Source organism: Cyanistes caeruleus, chromosome 1 (genome assembly GCF_971803275.1).
Source record: "Cyanistes caeruleus chromosome 1, bCyaCae1.hap1.1, whole genome shotgun sequence".
Classification (NCBI taxonomy): domain Eukaryota; kingdom Metazoa; phylum Chordata; class Aves; order Passeriformes; family Paridae; genus Cyanistes; species Cyanistes caeruleus.
The window spans coordinates 110,751,140-110,777,514 of NC_141701.1; the positions used below are offsets into that span (position 1 = coordinate 110,751,140).

The 26,375-nt window shown below is 35.6% G+C and overlaps 1 protein-coding gene across 14 annotated transcripts in view; it reads right to left on the reverse strand.

Annotated features, from left to right (window-relative positions):
- ANO10 (anoctamin 10) overlaps nucleotides 1–26,375 on the reverse strand; it is a 243,284-nt gene that overhangs the window by 63,475 nt on the left and 153,434 nt on the right. For 2 of the 14 annotated variants that reach the window (XM_086850263.1, XM_086850267.1), the window contains exon 12: nucleotides 22,725–22,800. The exons of the other annotated variants lie outside the window; for them this stretch is intronic. In XM_086850263.1, the coding sequence (XP_086706389.1) occupies nucleotides 22,783–22,800 (18 nt within the window). In that variant the 3' untranslated portion in view covers nucleotides 22,725–22,782. Of the gene's footprint in view, nucleotides 1–22,724; nucleotides 22,801–26,375 lie in introns of those variants that run through there. 14 annotated transcript variants of the gene reach the window in all.

Sequence of the window (26,375 nt, forward strand, 5' to 3'; positions counted from 1 at the left end):
TCATTGCTTCCGCCTCTATTACAGGATTAATTAAAACCTAGGACAGGGCCTCTTCTGAAGCAATGGTAGCACTTCTTCCTTCCTTGTGTTAGGCAATATGCCTTACCAACTTTGACTCCCTTTTCCTCTCAAGAAGTCACTGTCTTCCCTGGTCTGGAAGCTCACAAATAAATCACTGCTTGTCTCAGGCTATTTAAACTGTCAGTATTTCGCTTCAGCAGAAACTGAAAGTATAATCTCTGCTAGACATGATACTTATTATGATCATTTATTTGTTCTGTATCACAAAAATCACAGGTTAGCAAAGCCAAACAAAAATTAATATCCCATCAATGGGGAAAATGAGGGGGGGTTTATTTTTATTTTTTTTAATTTAATGATACTTACATTTTATGTTTTGGGTTTTTTTTAATCTTTAAAGAAGGGAAGCACTGATGAATCTGAAGTCAGGGACCAGGGACTCATGGCCAACACTCAGGAGACCAGATATTCTTATTAAGGATACACCAGATAGGAAATGCTTAGTTCATAGTCTAAACACCACTGACTGCTCATCAGCCTTTTCAGGTAAAATATTGCCCTGCAGGACACATCCACTTTACAGTTCATTAACTAAGAAGTTCTGTATTTCAAAGATAGGAAGAAAGGTTAAAAAAACCCCAAAGAAACAGTCCTTCCAAGATATCTTTCCTAACTATAAAAAATAACTTATACTCATCCTTCCATTGTATTGTGTTTGAGATCTAATCCCAAACTATATCTGAAGGCTTTGTGTCACACTTAATCTTGGAAATTAGTAACATCTGTATGTACACAGTGGGCCCCTGATATTTTTAGTAGCAGAATGAAAACCTTTGTCTTCTATGAAATCAAATTCATAGATTTTCATGCAAGTGAAACCATACAAATGGATTATTTAGGCCATAGAAGTATTATACTCTCTTTATAAAGTATATTATTATTTTAAACCAGTTCAAAAACTAATGAATGACACAATCTGCTGGAATAGCATTGGGTGAAAAGAGGGGCTGGGCTTTGTTCAGAGAAGACTCAGCAAAAGGAGCTTTTATTCCACTGGAGAATTACATTAGAATCATCATCATCATCATCATCATCATGTGCTTACCAGAAAACCAAAATACTCCTCACAAGAATTAGCACCTACAGTCCCGTTTTTATTCATTTTGTTGTGGTGGAGAGGTAAATACACATAATAGGACTTTCTGAAAATAAATCTTTGACATGCTATTAACAGAAAATAGTCCTTATTAATTTTAAGATGAAGTGGTATATACTAAGAGTTACAGATGCTTCATGACACAAGCCTTCCAACATTAAAGAGGGCAGAACAAACCACTACAGACATGCAAGTATGGGATATAATCTAATGAGTTCTTTTGGAATTTATTTGGGCATACAGGTGTCAGTTACCTGCAACTATTTTAGAAGTTAATTTTCAAAACACTGTATCAATTTTACTTCCCTTCCCATGAACAGTATTAATGCTATGGGGACTTTTTTTTATCTTTCCAAAGTGCTTTAGGCTGGTGTCAGAAAGTACTTTAAATTTTAAGAGTGCCTCCTGAGCATCCCTGTCTAGCATGTCTAAGAGGAAATATTGTCAATCAAGTCTGACTAGCAGCTGTACAGGTCATGAAAGCAGTTGCATAACCAAACAGTGTGGACAGCCTTTGTATTCAAAAGATAATGCAGTGCTGCAGGTTTGAAAACAACAAAGCAAGGGAGGTGTGTTCAAAATCACAGCTGAAGGAGAACAGAAACACCTACATACTTTAATCTTGGAGAAACATTTAGGACACTGAATATCCCTCTCTACCTTCATAAAGACAAAAGAAGCTTGGTACAATTGGGAATGACTGCCTGTTTTTGTTTTGCTGCTCCAGTAGTTATAAATGCCACATCTCAGGCACCGCTGCTGCTGCTTTGTTGCCGTGAAGTGACAACTGAGAAAAATGATGATGCTAGAGATATGTGTTATGAATATACAAATAGGTGAGAGACAACTGATTCCCACAGACAGAGAGTCTAGACACTTCATTTAGTAAGTGCTTCTCCCTTTCCCTTTCCTTAAATCCAGCAACCCACCAAACACAGAGCCTCAGCAAATAGCTCATACAATGTGCTTCTGGAATTCCACTGGTAAATAATGGTGCAGACACTATTACAGCCTGAGCACACTTGACAGCTTCAGCAGCAGCATTGATCTCACTGTCATAAGAGACTAGTCCAAGGTTCCTGAGCCTACTGGGATGCTGAATAGTCAGTCACCTCCAGACAGTCCTGCTTTGTGTACACAGAATAAATTGAACTATTGACAGTGTCATATCTGTTATCTTTTTAACGAGAAATCCTAGTGAAAAAATGCAGTGAAAGAGAAAATGTAACTACCATTCAGTATATAAAGAGTAACTTTCTTGGTAAGTTGCACATTAGTTCTAAAATACTATATAAGACCTTCTGAACAATGCTGAAATGTAACAGGCATTTGGAGTTCGGTTATGTTGACACATATATCTGCTACCCTGTCATGCAACAAAGGAAAAGGGTTTAAGCTACCTAAGAGAGAGAAAAAAAAATCAGTTTTTTCCTTTCTTTTAAACACAATTCAAAGCAAATCTCCAGTTAAACCTGTACATTACCAACTCACTTATTTAATTCATACCCAAAGGATATGGTTTCATATCCATAAAGAATATATTCTTCTATTGTGTTGACATTGAACTAAACTGAAAAAAAATTTAACATGTAACAGAAACAGAAATACAGTATCAAAAGTATATTCACAGCATCAATGCACTGTTCTGGCAGCTAGACAGTGATAAAAACTAGAATGGTTTGGTCTTTTTGATTCCTTTCTGAAGCTTCAGGGTAAGGTCTCCCTGCCACACATCCCAGTTAAATTGTTTCAACTACTCTTAAGAAAATAAGAGGATCCCAATGATGGACAAGTTTAAGCTTCCAATTTCCAGCTATTTCAGGTTTTGTTATATTTCTATAGACTTTCTAATAATCCACTTCAATAGCAATGTAGCTTTCTTTTTAGCATCTTTCCAAGTTGACAAAAAGCACATTACAAAACTAAAAATGCTATAGCTTATACAATGGCATATTAGAGGAGGCTCAACTATTTGAAGTGAAATCAAGGACTTGTCAACAGTATACCACATTCAATAATGACATCAGAAGTTTTTAAGAGTTCTACATCCATTGGAGAGCACAGTTATATTATACTTAGAATAGTAAACTTGGTATGGCCATCACAATAATAAGTACCTACAGACAACAAAGAATTCCACCCAGTCTCAGCACTCCTTGCCTACAAGCTCGTGAATGCCAAAAGGAACAATAAGAAGACTGTTTCTTTTATGGTGTTCTCTATTATTAAACCAGGTCTTGTTACTGCAACAAAACCTTTTTTTTTTCATGTATTTATAACCACAACTAAGTTTCCTGAATGTCTTCATTCCTGAGCAGTGTGATTGTTTTCATGACACACTGTGCTAACTAGGAAAGATAAGAAAGAATGCATGTACAAACAGAAGTACCCCAAGAAGAATTTTATATACAAAGAGTACAATACAGAAGGTTTACACCATCACCACCTGGTTTCTGCCTCATCAAAAGTTCTTGTCACCACTAGCAACCAACAATTAATGCCAATCAACTTGCAACAGCATAAAATTGTTTTTCAAGAACACTATAAAACTTGATTGATAAACAATTTTGATGTAGAATACTTAGAACATCTGAAAACATGTGACTTGAATTTACAGAAAGTTTTGTTTAAACATCATCATATAAATTAAAAAGGCTTAAAAATGAGACATATGATAGAGCTCAAGGATACTACCTTAATAAGTTGTACCTCTTCTGCAGCAGCACATGAACCATCTCAAAACATAGTGCTTGTTGATCAGAATACTCAGATCTTGATGATTTTAAAAAAAATATAAAATAATTTCAGAAAAAAACTCTGTGATACCTAAGCAACAACAAATTCTGAAGAAACCAAGGTGCTGATGCAGAGGTACCACATCTCCTCACTGACCACATACAAACAAGACAAACTTTCAGAACAGCCAAGTGAAAGGCTGTACCTAGAAATAGTTACAAAGGTGAGGTGACAGAATGGGGGAACCACTGTCCTCAGAAGCAGTAACTCAAAATAAGGGATCTGGATACTGACTAATAATAATTTGGATATTATTCCTTGGACAGCATGGAAGTATTGTCTTAAATGTGATAAACAAAGGAATCTGGAGAAGACAGAAAGCAAAATTACTTTAGCTCTGATACTGATGAGATTAGAACTGGAAAAGCAAAGTAAATGTGGGATTCCCCACCTCAAGAGCAAGGCTGTAAAAATGGGAAATGCTCACAGAAAAAACATATTGGGGGGTTTTTTGTCTGAAGAATCACAGTGACAGTAAAGAAACCTTTATTTACCAAAGAGAAAATCAAAGAGTAATTTGACTAAAGTCTACAAGTGAGACCTCAGAGGGAATAGAAGGGCCCTATATTTAGGAAGGCAATGAATGACAAGAAACTGAAGATGGTGAAATGCAAAACAGGCGATTTTTCTTTTCTCAAATGGCATGATTTATGCTTGACAGAAGGTACTAAGGGTCACCATTTTTGCAACTTATGTATATAAAAGAATAATTTTCATCATTTTTGGGGGGGGGTTTGGGGCTTTTTTTTTAAAGAGAATACACTACCACCTCAAACTTTAAAGAGACAAGAACTGAAAAGATAATGGAAGTCATGTCAGTGTTAAGAAAACTTGAAGGGTTTTCTGGCTTTAAAATCTGACACGTTTAGAAATGTTCTATATAGATAAAGTACTGCTACCTGAACAATATTTTTTTCTGTGCATAAAGTGTTCTATGCAAAATACCCCTTTTCAAAACTTATATGTAGTACTTGCAGAAGTGCAAATGTCATTTCACAATCTTTGTAGTTTTACTGTAATAGCAAAGGAACATTCTTTCATTTGATGAGCTGAAAGTGCCTCAACAGATCAGCACAATGGTACTAACTAAAGAATTACCAAATGTATAAAGTCTGTGTTCTCTTTACTTCAAAGTGAAGAGTAAAAAAAAAAAAAAAAGGCAAGATATAAGAATAATAACATAATAAAGTCTTAGAAATCAGACTCCTTATGTTTCTAAAGACATAAATCACCTAATTAACACTGAAATAAATTGTCTTTTCTCTGACATGAGCAGTGAGAAGAGACTGAAAATAATGGCAGCAGAAATGAACCACTGGCATAAGAGCAGAATGAACAATCAGGCCAAGAATTCAAAGACTCTCCTCAAAAAATACTCCAAAATAAGTTTAGCATTTCACTAATGATTAGTATCAATTTTTCAGTAAGATACAGGACCTAGAAATCCTATTACCACAAAAGTAGCCTGATGATGCAGAATTTTATTTCTGTTTAGAGAAGAAAAAAAGCTGACCCTGTGCTGTATCAATTTGCAAAAAGTCAGTTCTTCACAAGAAGAGCATTTTCAGTCAAATCTCCAGAATTTTACAGGGCCAAAGAGATTTATTTTGAAACAGGTAGCTCCTGAGTAATCAAAGTAGTGGGATTTTTTTGTTGTCCCTTTTTGCTTCTGCTTATCACCTTCTAAAAGAAACCAAGTTCTTCAATGTATTTGAAAAGGAGAACTTCAAAGTAAGGACATCAAATCTGCAGCAAACCCTCACACAGAAGATAAAACACTTCCTATAATGATCTGTGAACTCGAGTACAGGTAGCCCACCTTCACTTCAAGGGCTCAATACAAAGACAAAGCAACAAAGGAAGACAAATTTATCAAACCATTCAAGATGATGTCAATCTCCAGCAGATATCATTCAGCCCTTTTAAAATGCAGTTACCTTGGAGGGGTTTAGAAAATGGCCTAAATTAAAATTCTACTAGTTCATATAACATTAATATTCATTTTAAAGAATAAATAAATAAAGGATTGCTTATATGGGATTTAAGGGGGTTAAGACAAGAAACTAATTAATTTATCATATAGCTTTACGCTGTTAATAGGCTGCTGTATAATAAATATTTAGTTGTACCCTGAAGTAATTTTAACAAGCCAAGGGATTCAACATTTCTTAACAGTCTTCTGAACTTTAGTTAGTAAAATATGGAATAAGGGAACTTTTCAGGGAGGAGGAAAATATGAATGGATAAGCACCTCTAATGTGGATATGCACTTCTGATGCTCTAAAAGGCATGAGATTAACACAACATCCTTTCTTTTGTCAGTTCCTAAATTATGAGATATTTTATACTCCCATTCTAGGATTAACTGGAAAGCAGATCAAGCTAGCTGCCTAGGAGACCTGAGAAGAAATATAATAGAAATTTAACTACTTCCCTACTTTGGAATGAGAACAACTCATGAGACACACAGAAATGTGTTTCGATATGCAATCAGAATGGAAAAAAACAAAGGTTGAAAAGGAACTGCCTACAGTAATTCAGGTGGTATTCCAAGCAGCTATAATTTTTGAAGATATTTTATTTTTAACTCTAGTAACCTGCCTTTGTTTTCATGGATGAAGATTCTGATTGGATTCTGTCAGACTTGATTCTGACAGCAATCAAAAACAAGAAATAAAGCATGTGTGAATGAAAATGGTTATCTGCTGCTTCCATGAACAACTTATTTAGTAGACAGAATTTTTTTATGAAAGACTTGGAATTTGCATGAAGCCATAAAGGAGCCTCCTTAAAACGCCTACGAGAAATTGAACTATCTTTTCCTTTCAGAAATGGGGGATAACTTTGAATAACTCATTTAGGTATATATTGAAACAAGGATATCCATATCTACTTTGAAAACAAGAAAGTAACTAGCAACAACCTACACGGGAGCAAATAATTAACACAAGAACAGTTTTAGCCTTTCTCTTCCATTTTTCTTGGTTTAGTGGAAGAAGAATAATTCACATAGCATAAAAGTATTTGATACACGAAGTGTCACAGTATCCCTATGAGGTAACTAAAGATAATTGCCCAGAGAATTAAGCCACAGAGGTAAGTATCTCACCCTGGGCACCACAGACCACTGCATCTTCAGGCTAATGGCATTCTGTGCTAGTCCTCATCCATACTTCACTCAGAACTCAAGAACAGCTTTGTGGAATAAATCAGTCATAGAAATAACATTGTAAAAGGAGACACACACTAGATGATTTAACATCTGGAACTGTTCAATCCCAGGAGATATTTTTATTGCACAATTACAGAGGCTGGCCCATGTAATCATTAGGCACTGCGTACATAGACTAGCAGCATTCCCTCTCCATATGGATTAGAACTCAGTCTTCATTTTCTTATACAGCCATAAAAAGTTGTAAACAATGTAATTTTTTGCTTGCAATTATTTTCCATTTATTCATTATCCTTGAACAATTTTAGGTTGTATTATTACCATTTCATAAAATGTAACTACTAGCAATGCAGAAAATTAATCTCATGCATGCCTAAATTACTCATTGCAGATCCCAAACAGTTTACACAGGACTACCTGGATCATAAAGATACACTGAAGTCACAGAATGTAAGACCCTCTGGTATTTTCTGTTGTACTTCCTCTCAAGAAACCATCAATCTACCAACGTGGATGTGGAATTGCTCTTGTTCAGATAAACTTTTTATTAATTATTTTCTCTTAGCTAATTCAACTACTGTCTATACTGTAGTGCATCTGTGGGCCACATATCTTGGTCTGTACCTGGGCTTTCTATTTAATTTCTTATTACATAAGTTCAACCATGAACTTAAGTATGGGTTTCCTAAGATTTGACTTAAGCAAGTCTTAGGAGAAAAATAAAAGAATTGTTGCCTTTCAGCATCCCCTACAAGAAACATAACCTGGTATATTCTACTAGCTTCCAAAGTCTAGGAGAAAGGAGAATACATGCAAGGGTATTTAATTTAGCTGTTCAGCTATACTTTAAATGCCACTGAGCACTGCAGAGTTGTAAAGAATTTAAAATGCGTATATCTCAACAGTCTAAGCTGTACTTGTGAAAGCAAACTAGGCTCTTCTTTTATGTTGAAGAATCCTGTTTTCATGTAGGGTAATCCATACATTTGTCCACACCCCTTATTCCTTTGTTAAAGCTTCCCACAAAACCTTAGCTGAACTTTCCTATGTATAATTTCCTTAAATTCATAGGCAACAATAAATAAATAGTAACACAGATGCCTGACGTAGATGATTCCACATATAACCTTGATTTACGTATTTTCCTTTTCCAAACTTACCTATTATCTATCTTTAAACATCCTGTTTAACTATAGCACAAGCTTTTTTTTAGATTGAAATAGGTATGAACTTACTATAAGCATCACCATGCAGAAATGCTGAGTATATATAATTCTTACTGCAGTGCTGGGTGATACAATGATTACCATCTCTCAGCCACAAGCCTTGGGTACAGCAACACATGAGCAGGGATATCCATGCATGTTCACTCAGTGCACTCATTTTCATCCCCAGAAGCTGATACATTTGGAACTTCTAAGGATAATAACTCAGATTTTAAAACTGTATTTCTGTGTGCATGGGACAGAGATACTTGGATCTTTGCAAAGACTGACAGGCTCAAGGCTGATCTACTTTTGAAAGCAGAGCACGATCCATTAAAAAAATCCATTAAGCTCTTGTCATATCCATTAGTCACTTTTTCCTACCAAAATAAGACCCATTTGTAAATTATCAATTTAGTAAAGGAGTATCATTAAAGTGGGTAAATGCACTTGATTCTATTGACTTTTTATTAAAATCATCTAAATTTCTACTAAGCTCTCATGCAGCCTTACAGTATCGTCAGAAATTTAAATTGTCCTCCTTCTATCTTTAGCCAGGAGAGGTGATAGTTTTAAAAACAAAAAGAAGATAATCTTCTTAAACAGGATGAAGGAATCATACTTAACTATAAAATAACCATGCAGCTGTTAATAAGGTCTAAGTTAGCTCTTATGACAAATTATTTTGTATTTTAGTAAGTACTGTAGCATATTTAGATAATCATTTGAAACATTGAATCATTTGACCTAAAGCTATAGATACACATCTCAAAATAATTTTTTTCTTGAATTAATGCATAGGCAGGTAAAGCAAACAGTGAAGACAAAACACAGGTGAAGCCCAGCAAAGCATCATTCCATCATACAAAAGAAAGTTTAAACTGTGTTTGTCATTACTGAGACTCAAGTTTTACTGCTGCTTTGGTAAAAAAATCGGTAAACTAAAAAATTCTCATGTCAGTTCAGTGGTTTCCTAGTAGTTAAAATCAACTAAATATATAATAAAAGTAGAAAAGTTCCAGGCTGACAGGGTAGGCTGTGTTACATAAGAAGCATATAAACACTTCCACAACTTAAAATAATCAAATATTTTTATTATCGTTCAACTTCCTCTCTGGCTAGTTCCTTTTTCAAAACAAAACCCCAAATATGGAAATTAAAATGTTATTGTTCTATTTAGAAAGGAAAGAAACAATGAACTAACTAAACTAAACTAACTGAACTAACTAACTAACTAAAAATTTGCAGTTTTACATTTCTGAAAACTACTACTATTTGACAGGTAACCTGCACAGTGAGTGATTTTAAGAGACTGGCCCTCCATTGTTCACAAAATAGACTCCAAACAATCCATTTTGTTCTCTGTTCCTCCAAATATCATGCAAGAGTCTTGCCTGACATCCTGCCCATGTTTACTTCAACAACAAATGTCATGAATACATCATTCAGATCTTAATGTTTAGCATCTAAAGGAAAAGGGCAGTACAGTTCTAAAGCAAAAAAAAAAAAAAAAATCCAATAAAGTTTGGAACAAAAATCATCTGAAAAAGTCATGCATGTACAAATTTGAGCTTTTAAGAAGTACATACAAGTAGTCTGTACAATTATGTCACACTAGTAAATATACCAGGTGGGAAGTCTGCACAATAGTACATTTGCCAAAAATAAAAAAAAGCATTCTCAAGCAGTAGGTGATGCCACACTGTTACTTATTACAAAGCCTTGTTACTTTTCACTATTCACCAGGGACAGCATAAGCTACCACTCCAAAAGCTCATTCTCCTTTATTTTTCACTAGACACTCTGCTACAGAACTACCAGGTCCCTCGTTTTAATACTCCTATGCAGAGTAGAGCAAGTGTAACCAGAAGAATCAAATGCTAGGAAAGCAGTATATAAAATCTGTCTCTATGGATTTAATGAAGACAAGGGGCCTTTCTAGACACTCAGAAGGAACAGAAAGGCATGAAGCATTTATTCCAACAGCCTGGGAAAACTGTTTAATATGAAGGAGAGAGTTTTGTCTCTTTGAATAAATTCAGATAAGGTCTGAGAGCTAAGACATATAAGCACTGTATAGAGAAACAGACAGAAAAACAAAGGCAACAGTCACTTGGACAACTAGGGAGAAAGGGAAGTAAAGCAGGGTTTAAAGTACAACTGCACCATGAAAGGAAGAACAGAAACACAGAACTCCAACAAAAATCATGAAACAACATTAGAAGGAGTAATTATTGTAAATAGAGTTTTGGTAAGAAAAGAAGCATTAAATTAATTTTAGGCTGTCTGCAAGGTAGGCAGCAATTTTTCAGTTAGAAATTCTCAGTTTATATATGAAAGCACTGTAAATTTCTATATAACATTTTTTACTTATCCCAAAATAAAATGTATTTCAGACAGCTGAATATGAGGTTAAAGATTTCTTTTTGGAATTAATGCCTGTGTATTTATAAGAGTTTTAGCAGTATCAGCTGACTTTCCAGGCTTTGCAGAACATCATCCTGTTTCTGGCTAAAGAATATTTTATAGCACTCTCTTCAGCCCAGGCAAAAGCTTAGTAACATACCTCTCTCTCCACTGCATGCCCAAGAAAGCCATGTGTATTTTCCAACATTACTCTGCACTACACACTACAGAGACTGCAGGACCAGGCACAGGAGAAATGACCAAGCATTCTAAAAGGCAGTTTACTGTTTCTTACACTATTTACATGTGGATTTTTCCTTTCTAAACCAAACCAAGACTCCTCATTAATTCATATGTTTATGCTACTACAAATAGCAAGAGAAAAATCACAGGAACATCATTTATTACAGAGTAATAACTGAAGAGGAGTAACTGCATTGTAATATTTATCATCTCCTTTCATGTCCTTTCAGACATAAGCTACCAAACATGGCCACAGTAAGCATCTGTCCACTCTGTTTGGGTCAGGTTTTCTTAATCACTATCTACCATTTCTGGAAGTTTCTCCTTCCCTAAGATCATTGTCAAACTACAGGAGAAATATATACTGTTAGGTAGACTTCTGACAGTATTTAGAGCAATTTAATGCTTTCAAACATTTACATCTCACCTCTTCCTGAATAAAAACTTCACCATGTACAAGGGAATTATGTTATCACATGTAACCACAAATACTCTTTCCTACTGCTTAATATTCCTTCAGACAGACAAGTGGGATAGACCACCACAGGTTTTCCAAACAGCAATTTGTAACTGTTCAAATCACTATTTGCATCATTTCTAAAACTTTTCAGCATCCATTCCCTTATGCAGATAAACATACTAAAAGAAGCAGTCAATGCACAGTCCTATCCATATAATGATGCGATACAGAACACTTTTTGAGCAACTGCTCTAAGCACTTTGTGTGGCTTTTGTGACAACCTATTCTTGAATCAGCCCCTTAGACTTCATGAACACTCTGGACCACAACTGCCAAGTTTGTCATTGACAAGAAACAGCAACAGATCCATGCCAAGAAAGTTCAAAGGTCAAGAAGAAGACACTAGAGACTGAGAAAATGGCTTGAAAGTGTGTTTTTTGAAATCTCAGGAGAAGCCTCACATATTTTGAGGAAGTCAGAACTAAATGTAAGAAAATGAGAAGTCCAGAACTTTTCAAAAATTTCCTACCCAATGCTTCTGCACAGCATCCTACTCAGATCCTACCATCTCCAAGCAACCCCAGCTTTCCCCAGAGAACCTAAATTCTCTTCTGTCCTCAGATGCATCTCACTGTGCACATTATGCTTCTTCCCTCATCACCAGGCACTCTGCACCAGTGCTTAGGCTTTCTGAAACCCACAGCGCTCAGTTTCTGCTCAACGCAGCTGTCTGGGGAAAGGCAGTTGCTCCTGCAGAAGCACAGTGGTGACCCTCCTGGCTTCTTGTTCTTCACTCCAAGTTTGTTACTCCTTTGACTCTTTCTGCTCACTGAAACAGGTGCAATTTTTTCATTCTGCTTGCAAAACTCTCCATGAAAAAACCCCACCTTGCCCTGCCTAGGACAATACACACTGAAGTAGTTAGCGCTGACAGCAACATCAGACTGCAGCTCATCTAGAAAACTTGCGGAGAAGCTGTATCTTTGCCCTCACCTTCTGGGTCACCTCAGACTGCCCCTTCTTCCCTTGCTCTGCCCCTTTGATAGTGGTTTCAAAATGGAAAAATATGAAGGCTGCTTTTAGAAGGTTATGAAAATAAATGCTATTGTGTTACTGAGAACAGAGTGTAGAAACATCCAACATCCTGTCCTTGGAAGGAGGTGCCGAAGAAAAGACGTGGATAATAATAATTTCCCATGGCATACCTCTAAGCAAACTGCTTCTTCAGGACCACTCATACCAGACGTTGTATCTGTATCTTAGGCTTAGTCTTTACATTCATGAAACATTTTGAAAAATGTAATTGAAAACACATCAATTATTCCTTGTAGCCTCATCACTAAGCATCATTGCTAGAAGGAAACTGACCAAATAAACTGTTTACTTCACAATGGTTTTTTAACCCTAAAATTTGTTCTTTACATAAAGTGCATCCTTGACTGTCTTATTCATTCTAACAGCATCTTAAAAACCTTAAAGATAGTAACAACTATTAGCAGCTATTTCAAAAGAACTTCGACAGCACTGCCTAAACCTAGCAACTCTTGTTTCATCATTAGGTACCTTTAAAAATAGATGGACTTGCACAACCATGATTTTGTTCTGAAAGTGTCTTCTAGATGTTAAGGTAAGAAGAGCAAACTGTGCTTTAATAAATAAATACATTCAATCTCAACTGCAGAGGAAGCTAAATTAAACCCACTGGGGTTCCCATCTCTTGTTTTGCCAGTTTTGTTTTTGTTTGTTTGCATGTGATATAAATATTGAAACATTTGGCTCAAAGTACTCCTGAGTATACACAGGAGACTTGCAGAGCCAGTTCAGTGTCAAGCAGAGGAAAAGGAGAGCAAATGACATCCTGTCTGCTTATGTAATTTTTTTTCCCAAAGTTTGCTTCCCACAGTTGGGATTTAAAATAGTATCTTTAGCTGCATTATAAAAGCAGAGTATTATAAGTTCACAAGAACTTATTATTTACCACAAGATAATTAGAAGAAATAAATTATTTGCCCTGTTCCAAATTCTAAACCCATCATTACACATTTTCCCACATACTTTAACTCAAAAGGAGAAAACCTGCCTGCAAACGGAAAATGAAGCAGAACACTGGCCTTTGTCAGACCATTTATTTGGGCTTAGGCAATTTCCCCAACTGCTGAGACAATACCACAATGTGTGCAGGATCACCACATACTCCAACCCAAGTTTAAAACATTTTTCTTCATTTAAAATGCATTACTGGTTCAAAGGATCAGCAGCTTAGTTTTACTGTACTGCAAGCCAGTGTGCCTATATAACAGTGAAACAGGTATTTTTCTGTGTGCAGTATTTAAGAAGGTGTGAGTATTGAGTGAAAAACTGTTTAAGTTCTCAGCTGACTCTTATTTCAAGTCATTACAGACTCATTCTTCTCCATTGAGAGAAATCATTATTTTGCTTATTCTGTCATCATAACTATAAGTTATCACTGATCATAAAGAGCTACCTGTTAAAGCTATTTTAAGTCAACTTTCATTGAGCTTATTTCCCGTAGCCCAAACATCCTGTCACTGGGGAAACATCTGTGGGCAGGAATGCAAATTATCAATTATATCTAAGGAGGCACAAAAAAAATTAATTAATAATCTGCCTTTGTTTTTCAAGAATTCTACAAATAAATATTTCTGAAAACTGATTTCACAGACTGAAACAGTTTGGGGTTCTTGTTCCATGCCATTGTTTCTCCTTTTAGCGTGTTACATAAAACCCTCCAAAAGTTATCAGAATTCAAATACGTTTAACAACTGAATGCTGATCTGGACTAAAACCCCCATCTCTCAAACAATACTAAGGAACTTCTAAAGACCATCAAGTTCCTGAATACTTCTAAAATGCTAACACAGGCAGAATTTAAAGCTCTATGATAAACAAGCAGAAACTGTTCTGAGTTCTGAGTACCATGGTAAATCAGCAGGGAGAAAGGGCAACTTCCAAACCAATGGAATTAATATTATAAATGTTTAGAGCTTGCCTAATCCAGAAGTGACACCAATATGATATGACATGTACATTCATATTACTAGGGTTACTTCAGTACAATTCCGAGCCAATATTTTTATTTCTAGTACAAGAACAGATCAGGTTGCTTTGAAAGCCTGCTAGAATTTTAGTTCATGTAGCATAATGGTATAATTAATGAACCAAATAATGTACCATTTTAACTTCCTTTAGGCTGAAACTCAAACACAACAAAAATCCCACCAAAACAAAAACAAACAACTAAAAAAACCCCAACAACACACACAAAAACCCCCAAACCTCAAGCAAAATGAAACTCCCATACAAAACAACAACAAAAAACCCCTGAACAGGTCATCCATAATAAAAATGAAACATCTGTCTCAAATTTTGAGGTAGTGGCAGTTCTCCAGTAAAATTTTATCTCTCCCTCATTTCAATATTCTTTTTGGAGGTAAAAATACATGTAATATTTTGATTTATTCAAGCCATTTAAAAAGAAGCACTGTAACAAATTTAATCCTACAAGCTGCTTTCACTTAACTATTTCCAAGTTATTTTGGAGAAAGAGCTATGAAATAACTCTGTCTGCAAGAACTAATAACCCTCTACCGACCAAAGGTTAGGAAGAATCCTGTGCAGTGTAATACCATAAGAAAAGATAATTATGTTGCAGTCCTGGATGCACAAACTATGTAACATAAACAAAAATCACTATATTGTTGGTACATATTCTAGCTATGTGATGTGGACCACAGTTGTAAGTAATATACAGTTAATTAGGAATATCCAAAAGGTATTCCAGGAAGGAGTCAGAGATACTCCTGCAAGAGAAATAGTTAAAGAACAACGAATTAACATACATGAAAATATATTAAATAAAACAAGACTCTTTTTATTTCATATTAGAACACATTAGAAAATAGCATATGAAATAACAGACAAATGCTTCAAAAGCTTTTTAACTTCTCTTGAATTCTCTTCTTTAGTACCCTCAAAAAGAGTATACTTCTACAACAATGCATTAACTTTTTCTTCCAACACTATTGTTGCGAAGATGTTCTGTATTTGTGGAGGCAAACACCACTCAGAACAAGTGCAGTAATGGATGTGCATTGTTCACTTAGAAAATTTTAAACACAAAAAAAATCTACTGAGTAAACATTCATAAAATGAAAAAAAAATTAAAGATACAGTTTTAAAAGAATCCTTCCAGTTTATATTTTAGGGAGATAACTCACACATGGACTATAAAATTATCTTTCCCATTATAAACTCCATTTTCATAATTAGCTCTGTCCCATAAAGTGGTTCTTTAATCCCACTTGCTATATTTTCACTTTGCTAACAGACTGTAAACATACTACTTCTTTTTATTAACCTGGCTAATTAACCATCAGCTTGGAAATATATACATTTGTCTTACAGATTTTCTTTGCAGCTTATTTAAACTAACATTAGTATGCTGCTTTATAATAATATAGTTATGCAACCAAATTAAGAGTTTCAACGTAATGCTCACAATATTAAATGGGAAATGAAAGATTATCAGTTTGGGAAAACAGGTTGAAAAACCATTCTTATACAGACTGTACAAACTTTTTTCTCTCTTTTTGTTCAACACAAACACGACCTATCTACACAGAACCTTTCATGAACAGATTTCTACCAATCAGTATCATCCTGATACTGGATGTATCCACTGAAAGTGGAACTGCAGAAGGCTTTAGTGACTGTGTATTCATTTGACCCAATATTTCAAGTATTTGCATTGAACACATGGAAGTTTCAATTCAAAGCTATGATCAAACTGCATCTTTAATAAATACATTGTCAAAGTGCTGCATATGAAGATCTGATGCAAAGTTACAAAATAACAGTGCAAATGAAAAGGCATTGTAATAAATTATTTCCATGCAACAGCAAACTTCAACTCTGAGGATTAATCTAGAAGACACATCAAATTCTCTGTCCTGCTTATGCCTGGCTACTCCCAGTCATTAACATCATGCAAATTACCTGGACCATGCACTGCATATGTCTCACTTGATGGTAACTATACATTTTCTATGTATTTAAGCATTCTAGCCTTCTCCAACTTTTTCTTACAGCAATTCTCTAAGAATATATGAAAATATTTTTCAGCTAGTTAATCTGAGACAACCTTTACAGAATTTGAAGGTCACCAACATCTGATCCATTTCAAATTAAATATGCAAGTATACATGACTTACAATGACTCCTTTAGACTGATATGGATATAGGAGTACTCTCACAACAGATCAGCAGGGATGTTGCCTCTGACAAAGAAGTGGAAAAACATGAGAGGAAAGATGCAACAAGATCCAGAAAACCAGAAATTATTGCTGGAGAAAGTGAGCCAGAGCTACAAGTCAATAATGTCGGTCACAGTGGGCAGTACTCTGTTTAGGGAAGAAGACAGCTTTTAGCTGAAGAAAACTGGCCACAACCCAAATAAGACACTTATACTTGTTCCATTATCTAAATTACATAAATAAGGAATTTAAATTCTTCATTTTCCTTACACCAATGCATGGACTTCTGCTTAGCTCTGGTAAAAACAACCCCATCCCTCAACTTCTGTTTTCTAACTCACAAATACTGAAATTTAATTTTGGTTTAAACCAATTTTAAGAATACATTATCATGTATCAATTGATTATTTTTTTTATAAAAAACAGATGCCCTTACAGTGAACATTCGGCTTTGCTGGAACACAAGGAAGCATTTTGTAAGTAATTATCAAACTTTGTGATTATCCTACTCAGAAAGTGTTTAATTTTTTTTCTCTTTTAGACATACTCTAGTAGATTTGAGGTATTTGCAGCTAATATTCTAACATAAACCAGTTTCATTGAGCGACAGGGCAATTCACCAGGAAATAAAAACATCATGCAGGGACCATGCAAATCAGTACCTTCATTTACAGTGTGTGAATCCTTCAAGCAGGAAAACCAATTATCAGGTAAAAATAGATCTGCACAAAGCCTGGATGGCTTCTAGCTCACAGGGGGCTTGAATGTGCATTGATCAAAAAAAAAAACTCCAAAAAGCATACATGCACACAGAGTGATAGAAAAGTTTATATAAAGTTAGGAAAGCACATATTTGGAAATGGCTGCCAATGCTCTTTGGTATGCAGCAGGAGGCAATAACACTGGGATGAAAAAGCACAAATACAAAAAAAAACCCCTTTAAACAAAGGAACATTCTCCTCGTATCTCAGACACCAGCAAAGTTTTCAAAGAATGCCCAGCATTCACAGCATCCAATGGTAAAAAGACTCCTCCTGTGCAAAACAAAGGCAGTGTTCTGCTACATGTCTTCACAGACAGAGCTGAAACCTAGATTCAAATATGTACCAACACAGAGATTCAAAACCTGAAACCACATTTCAGGTTTCCACAGATTTCCAGAAGGCAGAGGATGAAGGCTTAGGCTATCAAGGGAACATCTCAGAACTGGAGGTAGGTCTGGACAGAATTTTAATTTGGGAACATATATTTACAATTGGCTAATAGAAAGAAAACTGTCAGTGTGCTAAGTTTTAACACTCAAGGTCTTGTAAAACCATATACTCATTAAGAGACACAAATCACTGGCACTAAATCTGCTCTGAATTACACTTAGAATAAAACCTTGGCATTTGCATTTACAATATTGAATTTATTCCATTTTTTTGTTACTAATGTTTACACTATATATAGTAAAAAATTAAAAACTACCTACAGCATGGAATTAATTTAGTTGTGTAAATTATAGTGTATATTTCTGGAAATATTTAGCAAGTTAATATCTTTTTTTTGTAACCTCCATTTGTATTTGTCTCATGTTCTGAAATACAACCTCAGGCATTGAGATAACTTCTCCATATGTTTATCTAGTTACAGCAGCTTTTCTTAAAACCCTGCACACACACTGCCAACATGCAACCATGTAATCCTCATTGAAGGGTTGATTTTAGTCCTGCCTTTTAGTTTTTCTAAGGACATAGATAGTGCTTCACCTCCAATGTCAAGGGTTATTTACTTGTATTTTCTTAGTCTAAGATCAACTTCAATAATACTAAATTTCAATAGCTCTGTTAGGCACTAAAACTTCACTTTTTGCTGATATTAAAAAAAAAACCAAATTCAATTGTTTCCTTTTCATAAATTTCAGTTGTCTAAAACAAGGTTTAGACATACCACCTGGCCCTGCATCCTTTATTGACACATTTGCTTCTCCTTTTCCCTCTAATAACCTACTGAGCCTCTTCCAAACCAGATTAGACACCCTTTATGCATAGCTACTGATACTGAATCCATGAATAGGTAACACACATTCAATATATTCTGGCCTTCAAATTATAAGCAAATTCCTTTTAAGACATTTTAAACATGTCTCAGACAAACTTGCTCTTTACAAAGACACTGAAATATTTCATACAATTAAAATACTGTCACTCTTTTTATCCAGAAAGGTAGTGCCAACAAAATCATGGAGAGATGGAGAATTACTGTTCTCTATGCCTTGCACTAGTATTCAGACTCCTTTTCCTTCTAAGAAAAGCAGAACTAAATTTTCTATTTACAGCCAGAAAATTTAAAAATCAGTATTTGGAATCACAGTAATTTCAGAATTTTAAGAACTCTTGCTCTTGGAATATATCAAAAACATAAACATAATTCTCCCTGAGCTAAGTCTAAGAGAAGTGGCATCAACAACAGTGAATCACATTCTGAATGAGCCAGTCTTGCATCGATTGGCTCCAGAGACGATTCTGCAGCTGCCCCAGCAACAAGCAGAGGAGCCAGCCAAAAGATCAGAAAAGAAGCCCAAAAGCAGGTCAAGGCTTGTGAGCCAGAACTTGGCATCTGGGTCTTACAGCTGTCAGGGATACTTATGAGAGAAGTCACTGTTGTCTACAGATTTTGAAAACAGTTGGGGAACAGGAAGAGGAAAAAGAATAAAAAAAACAAATCTATCTACAACTATTCCGAGCCAAGCTGGAGCGGAAACGCGATACATGCCACCACTTGTTCTGTCACAGCATTGTAATACCAAACCACTACACCAATAGAAAAGCATTATCTGCACAGAAATACAGTTTTGTAGTGATGTGGAACATCAGACTTCCAAAGAGATTTTTTTCAGGAAAGGAAACATCAGTGAACAAGATGGACATAAAAACTAGACATCTACTCTTTTTTGTGTACATGTTTCAAAATACAAAATTTTGCCTTAATTATTTTTTTAGTAAAATTTAATTTAATCTGTTAAATTTTCCTTTAAACTCTCCATTGGGTAACTCCTACCAGCACCACCAAGAGCTCCAATAGATAATAAACTGTTTTGTTGCCAAATTTTATGTACGTTTTATTTTTTAAAAAAATATAAATTTAAAGCATTTAAAATAAACGACACACACAAAAAAAACCCCACAGTTTATCTAGCAATTACTGAGAAAATATGAAGCTGCACTGTCTTTATTAGGGATTCCATACTATCTAATGACAGACATAAAAGTCAGAATGACAACTGCACATTTCAAGAATCATTAAATAGAATTTGCAGAATCTAAACAAAAGAAGAGGCTCAGACCAAGAACTCCAGTTTTGCAAAAATTAATTTAAGTGCATATGCAGGCAAAAATCCAAAGCTAGTGGCAGTTTTTGGGAAAGCTGTCTCCACAGATTCTGTACTGACAAGCCAAGCAACTGCCAAGTAATGTTTCAAAACAAAAGAGAGACTCTTGGAAAGTGCCAAAAGAGATGTTACATTCTGCCATTACAACTCACGCTTTATGAAAAGGAAAGAGAGGACACTTGTACTGGGATTCTCATTGGCACTGTGAATCAGGCACATTCCGTACTAAGCAGATTCCCAAGGAAATACGCACGCTAGCGTGGACTGCAAAAATGAACAAATGTTCAGCTGGGATGAAAATCAAAAAGAAAAGTAGAAACAAAGACAATGCAACTGATGTCAAAAAAATGCACAGCTCTGTCAAAGAGGTGCTTTAAGCTGAAGTCAAATGAGCAACACACAATTTGACAGGATATTTGAATTTATTTTCTCCAGTTTATTCTTCCTTCTAATCAGCCTCTATGTTTACTTTTAGATTGAGATACCATCTCTTATTTCATTTTCTGAGTTTAGAAGAACTAGCTAGTTCATTATATTCTTGACTTTGTAGTCTGATATCCATCCCTTGGACGTCACACTTCCATCTGTTTTTCTTGGACCGTATGAAGCATCAGAAAGTTGTCTCAAGGCACCCTTCTCCACCAGAACAATCTTCACTGCTATACAAATAAGCCCTCTAGTGGTAAAACGATTGTGAGATCCACCATATTCAGAGTTTCTGCACACCCTTTCTCTAGGATAAAAATCTTACACTCATAATCCCTCCTAACTAAAGGTGAGCCACTAATAGTCTATCTATAACCTCTTTTGAAAGCTATTCATTGAAGATGACAAACTTCATCTTGGGCAGGAGTGGAGGCTTTGTTACTGAATCCAGAGATAAAAACATAATTATCATCACAGAATAGAACTGTCAAAGGTACAGAACAAATTTAGCATAATGTCACAGAGCTCTACAGATTTTATGATTTAGAAGTATGCCAATACAGAGATAATGAACTCCACCACACACTAGCACTTAATTAAGCCCTTTGATTCCCAAAATCATGAATGAATGCTTGTGTTCTTTTCATTTTAAGCTACTGTACTTCCTTACCCTTCCCTAAGAATATTTATTCTAGTTCTAAATACTAGTCAGTGACCTGATAACAGAAACCACCACCAACACTGACCCATGTTTGTGGCAGTGATTTGCATTATAACTAGCCAAGCATTGCCAAGGCATCAGATAATTTATCTGAAGCAACTCAACTTCACACATTGCCAGACTTAAAACTGTCAAAAATTCCTAAATATTATGCTAACATTTCATAACAGAAGACTAACATGCTATCTAGTTTTAAAATAAAACAGTTATATTTTGTATTAGCAAGCATGGGCATAAACCTCCCATCGATATATTTCTCCTCTAACACAGCAATAAAACAAATTGTTGTTACATGAGAAGGGGTCTAAAGGGACAGTGATTCTGTACTGGCACATATTTCCACATATGCAGCAGAACTAATGAAACAGAATTATGTGTTTGGCCAAATCAGAGCATGCACTATGTTTTTAATAACTCAAGAGCTCAGTGACAGTATCATGGTGTGTTTGCAACCTCACTGCAGGGATAATGAAGGAGACTCTGCCAGGAGAGGTGACTGATTACCTTCCACAAACCACTGCCTGCTGAAGAACACCTCAGACCCCCTTTCTGCTCTGAGTAGAGGTGAGCTCAGGGAAGCATAGTATACCATCAGTTCACAGAACAGACCCCTATCTTTTCTCACTTGACAAGCCTGCAGCCTACCAGGTTGAATTCATATGGAAGACTTCTTTGGAAATGCAAGTGCCAACAAAACTCTATCAACATAACAAAAAATTAATTTTTTGTCCTCCATAAACCTTTCTTGTGTGATTTCTGCCTATCATGCCCTGATATAACAATAAATGGTTATAATTCAGAGAACAGTGTCAGAGGATGAATCACATGTTCTGTTGCAATTTGACAGCTAGAAACTCAGTATTAATATATATTTCTGAAATTCCTTGAAAAACCATTCACAAATGAAACTATAGAGCAAAAATGCATAAACTTGAAATGCAGGTTCAGAAGCAACAATAAAAGTGAATGTGACTACTCTGACAGCATTGATATTAGTTGTATCACTTTCAAAGCACTTTAAATCAACTGAAGAGGAAAGCACACAAATTACTGGAAGAAAAATGCCCTCCAACAGTAACTGCTGGCAATTATCAGGCTGGAAAGTCTGTTCTGTGGGGGCCTACAAAGCTCTGCGATGAATCAGATTCCAGTTCAAGAGTTTCACTGACAGTTTTAGTGATTGAACAGGAAAATTTGCTTAAGAACTGCATATATGATATCAAGCAAGGAGAAATCCAAGTGTTCTGATGAGCATGAATAGAATTCAGCAATCCTGAAAAACTGAAAAGAGAGTCCTACTGAAGAGAAAAACTGAACAAACAGTCCCAATGAACAGGACAACGTAGCTACATATTAAAATAAGTGTAGCACTAATTCAGGAAAAAAGAAATATTCAGTACAAGGCTACTGCAGAAAAGACAAAAAAACATTTGACATGCTAGAAAGAGCATCACATACAACATGGAATGTACCTGAACCTTTTTTATACTCAGAAATGTGCACTTGTAGCTTGTTTCAGGTATCATCATTTTAAAAGTAGAGACAACCCTGGTGAGAACAAAATGAAGTATTTTGAAATAACTGACCTGTGAGGAAAAGTTTAAAGACATAAATTAATGTGATTCAGAAAACAGCAGTTGGAAAGTGATCATGAAAGGAACAGTGACTAAATACTTTTTTACACTAAAAGTATTAACCAGTTTAACTTGTACTTGGGAGATTTTGGTTAAAAATTCTTGAATCACAAGAAGAGAAAGCTCAGAAATAGGTTACTTTGCAAGACTCAAAGCCCTCATGTCAGCAATCTCACATTTTGAGGGTCTGGTCAAAATTGCATGATCGTGGTTCAGAGCAGATGAAGAAAAGTTAGATAAACTGAACTTAAGGCAGTGTCTACAAAACACTTTGAATCTTCATTCTCCAATCAGCCAGACTGATTTCTCCAGACAAACGGGGTAAACAGGAGCAGAGGAAGAATGATGCACACCTGAGCCCTTTCCTGACAAAGTGAAGTTTTTTCTGAGTTACTCACTGAAACACTAGGTAGCCCTATCGGGCCCTGAATAGTTTTGACACTGGTTTTCCAAATGTAGCTAAATTCTCTAATACAAAGCACATTAGAAAGATACCAATGGCAAAGGTGCACTTTATAGCGACAGATGGCAATCGACCTAAGGACTCTAACATGAATTTATCTCTAAATTTTGACTTTTTGCCAAAATTTTTAAGCTAACATTGTGTTATACAATGCATACTCATACGTAAGGACACTTTTGTACCAGCAGAATCCATCAGTATAATTGTACCAGGGCAGTGTCTTGAGGCCATGCACTGAGAGAAAGTGACAAGATAGGAGGCATCTTTTGTTTGAAACAGAGTCAACTAAGTTTTAAATCTCCCCCCAAACTTTTAAAAGAATCTACAATACAGCTTTTTTTGCTTTTTAACATATTAGCCACAATTACTCTGTGGGACAAAAAGATGCATCTGTCTCTTTCTATGGCCTCCAATACTATATCCTATCACTCGCTAGATCTCTGCAGCTCAGACGTCATCAGAGGGAAGCTGAGCAAAACAAGATGAAGGTGCCATTATTAATGCAACGGGACATTGCAAAGGAAACTGGATTCCCTCCTCCTTTTTGTTCAGTTTCTGATAGAAAGGCAATTCTTATTAGCTTCCCTAGCTAAAATTTGAGAACTATATCATACAGCTGTTTATACTCCTACATTTTAGCTTCAGAAGACATTTTACAACATACAGCTTTTGATCCCTTGCTGCAGAAATTATTTTGTATTTAAACCGTGTAACTATAGATACCATCAACCTCAGAGTTTAATCTAAATAGAGGGTGGGAAGGAAGAGCAAGTTGTTCACCCCACCTTCAGGAACAGTTACGAAGGGAGGGGAGATGAAAAACAAGCTGAAAACTCAGTGCATTTTGAACTTCTCATTTTAAAGATTTATACCAGAATAAAATTATTTAAATACTGCAACAGAGCATCCATATGAGGAGATGCCCTCTTAATATTTCTTCTTCAGCATTACTGTTAACTTCTCTGGCTAGTTGAGGTCTTAGTGTAACCATCACAGCACCCAAGGATGCTTGGAAAACCCGATCAGCTTGCAAGACTCATAAAAACAGAACAACAAAATGACACAAGGCTCTCCCCATACTCAGCAAATTCAGAACTTGCAATTCCAGCCACACCAATCCATCCAGCTGGCAAAGAATTGCAGTCTCACTACTACTGAGGAAATTACCAGTATGTTTTGTGCTACATGTAGCTCCCAAGATAAGCACCAAAATAACTAGAAATCCTAGAGAGGCAGATCCACTCATTCCTGCTGACATACTCGGAGTCAGTTTTATTTGGCTGTGACAGGACCTTCCAAGTTTACAGAAAACCAGTTCATGAAGCTATTAGCATAATGGTACCAGTATCCCTTTTCCACCTGCTGTCTCCTTGGGGAGGCATATGGCTACATGCCATTTTCACTACCAGCTGTGCTTTTGACTCTTGAAGGACAGGCTGCAGTCAGAATTTAGAAATCATTACAGTCTACTCTAACTACAGGGAGTGAAATAGAAACAGGAAGACTGACAGGAATAGTCTCTAATCTGTTTTGTGGACTCCTGATTCACATGTAAGGAGATCACCCTCAAATCATGCCTATATATACATTTTATGTTTTTTAAAATAATGTAATACACTTACTACAGAATTATTTTGTTAAACTGGCATCAAGACCACTGGGAAGATGTCACACTAATACCCATCACATTTCTTCTGCTTTGTCCTGCAATTCTTCAAATTACACAGCAAGCGAAGCAGGACTGCAAAATGGAACCAATGCTAGCAGGGACTAATACTTCCAGGTGTTTTCAATATACTATAATTCAAGATGCATTAATAATTTTTCTGTTACAAACCACTCTTGATACATCATCTTTTTTCTTAAACAAAGCCTCTTTGAAGCTAGAAGTAAACAAGTATTTCAGTTCAATAACTTCGTTTGCTAAGCTGTAAGAGTAAAAATCTAAACATTTCCTGTAACAAACTGTTTATTCTCATTTCAATGAACTCTGAAACAAGTTTGTCTCAAGATTTTTCAGTGGTTAAGAACTTCTGAAAAAATACAAAACATGTTGAGATGCAGATTAACTGCAGTATCACAAACTATATTGCAAGTTTAATAAAAGAAAACCTAATATTTGACATTGGTTTATCCATAATCCCTATACCAGGCACATACACTCACACTTTTCATTATACAACAAATCCTCTGGCTAAAACTAACCTTGATCAAACACATTATGGTTTATGAATTCTCAGCAGCATCTATCTGTATCTCCTTTGTGTAATTCATTGTAGAGATTTAGCTGATTATAGGCAAGCATGAGGAATCTCCCTTGACTTCAAAAGTACTGTTCAAGGCATGAAAAAAGCAGGACACACCTCACAGCTTCCACATTGCCACAATAAATGAAAAATCCTTTTGAAAATTACATATCATTCCACTAATTTCTTCTGATCAGAAGAGTGAAAATTTGGATTGACACTTTATTCCACTGTAAGATAAAAATTCAGTGCACAAATTAAGTAATTAAGCCCAAGCTCTTTTGACATTTACTTTCCAGCATGACTCATGACCATCTTCAGCCTGCATTTAATGAAATGCTTTCAGAAAAACTATTAAATACCTCCAACAAACACTGCTACAGCCTTTCAATCCAGTACTGCATTTTCTTCCATAATTTGAGTTCCAAAATCAGTTTTCATTTAAGTATGCCAGGTGGCATTTAAAAAACAAAACAAAGCAAATGGAAAAAAATGGGGTTTTTTCATCAATCCAGATTTCAGAGCACACGATGCTTCAGAGTTTTTTTTAAAAAGTGTTGGGAGGGTAAAAACTATAGCAACAAATTTCACTTGCATTAAATAAAAGACCATAGAAATCATGCTGCAAGCTTCCAATAAATGACTAATTATGTTTACAACACTGAGTAGGTATGTAAAAAAGTCAACAACATGAGTACCAAAGTTGATCCAGAAGGTTTAACCAGAATGTTGGAAGTTACTGCAAAGAATTTGAGCAAAATAAAGGTAAATTGTTCTGCA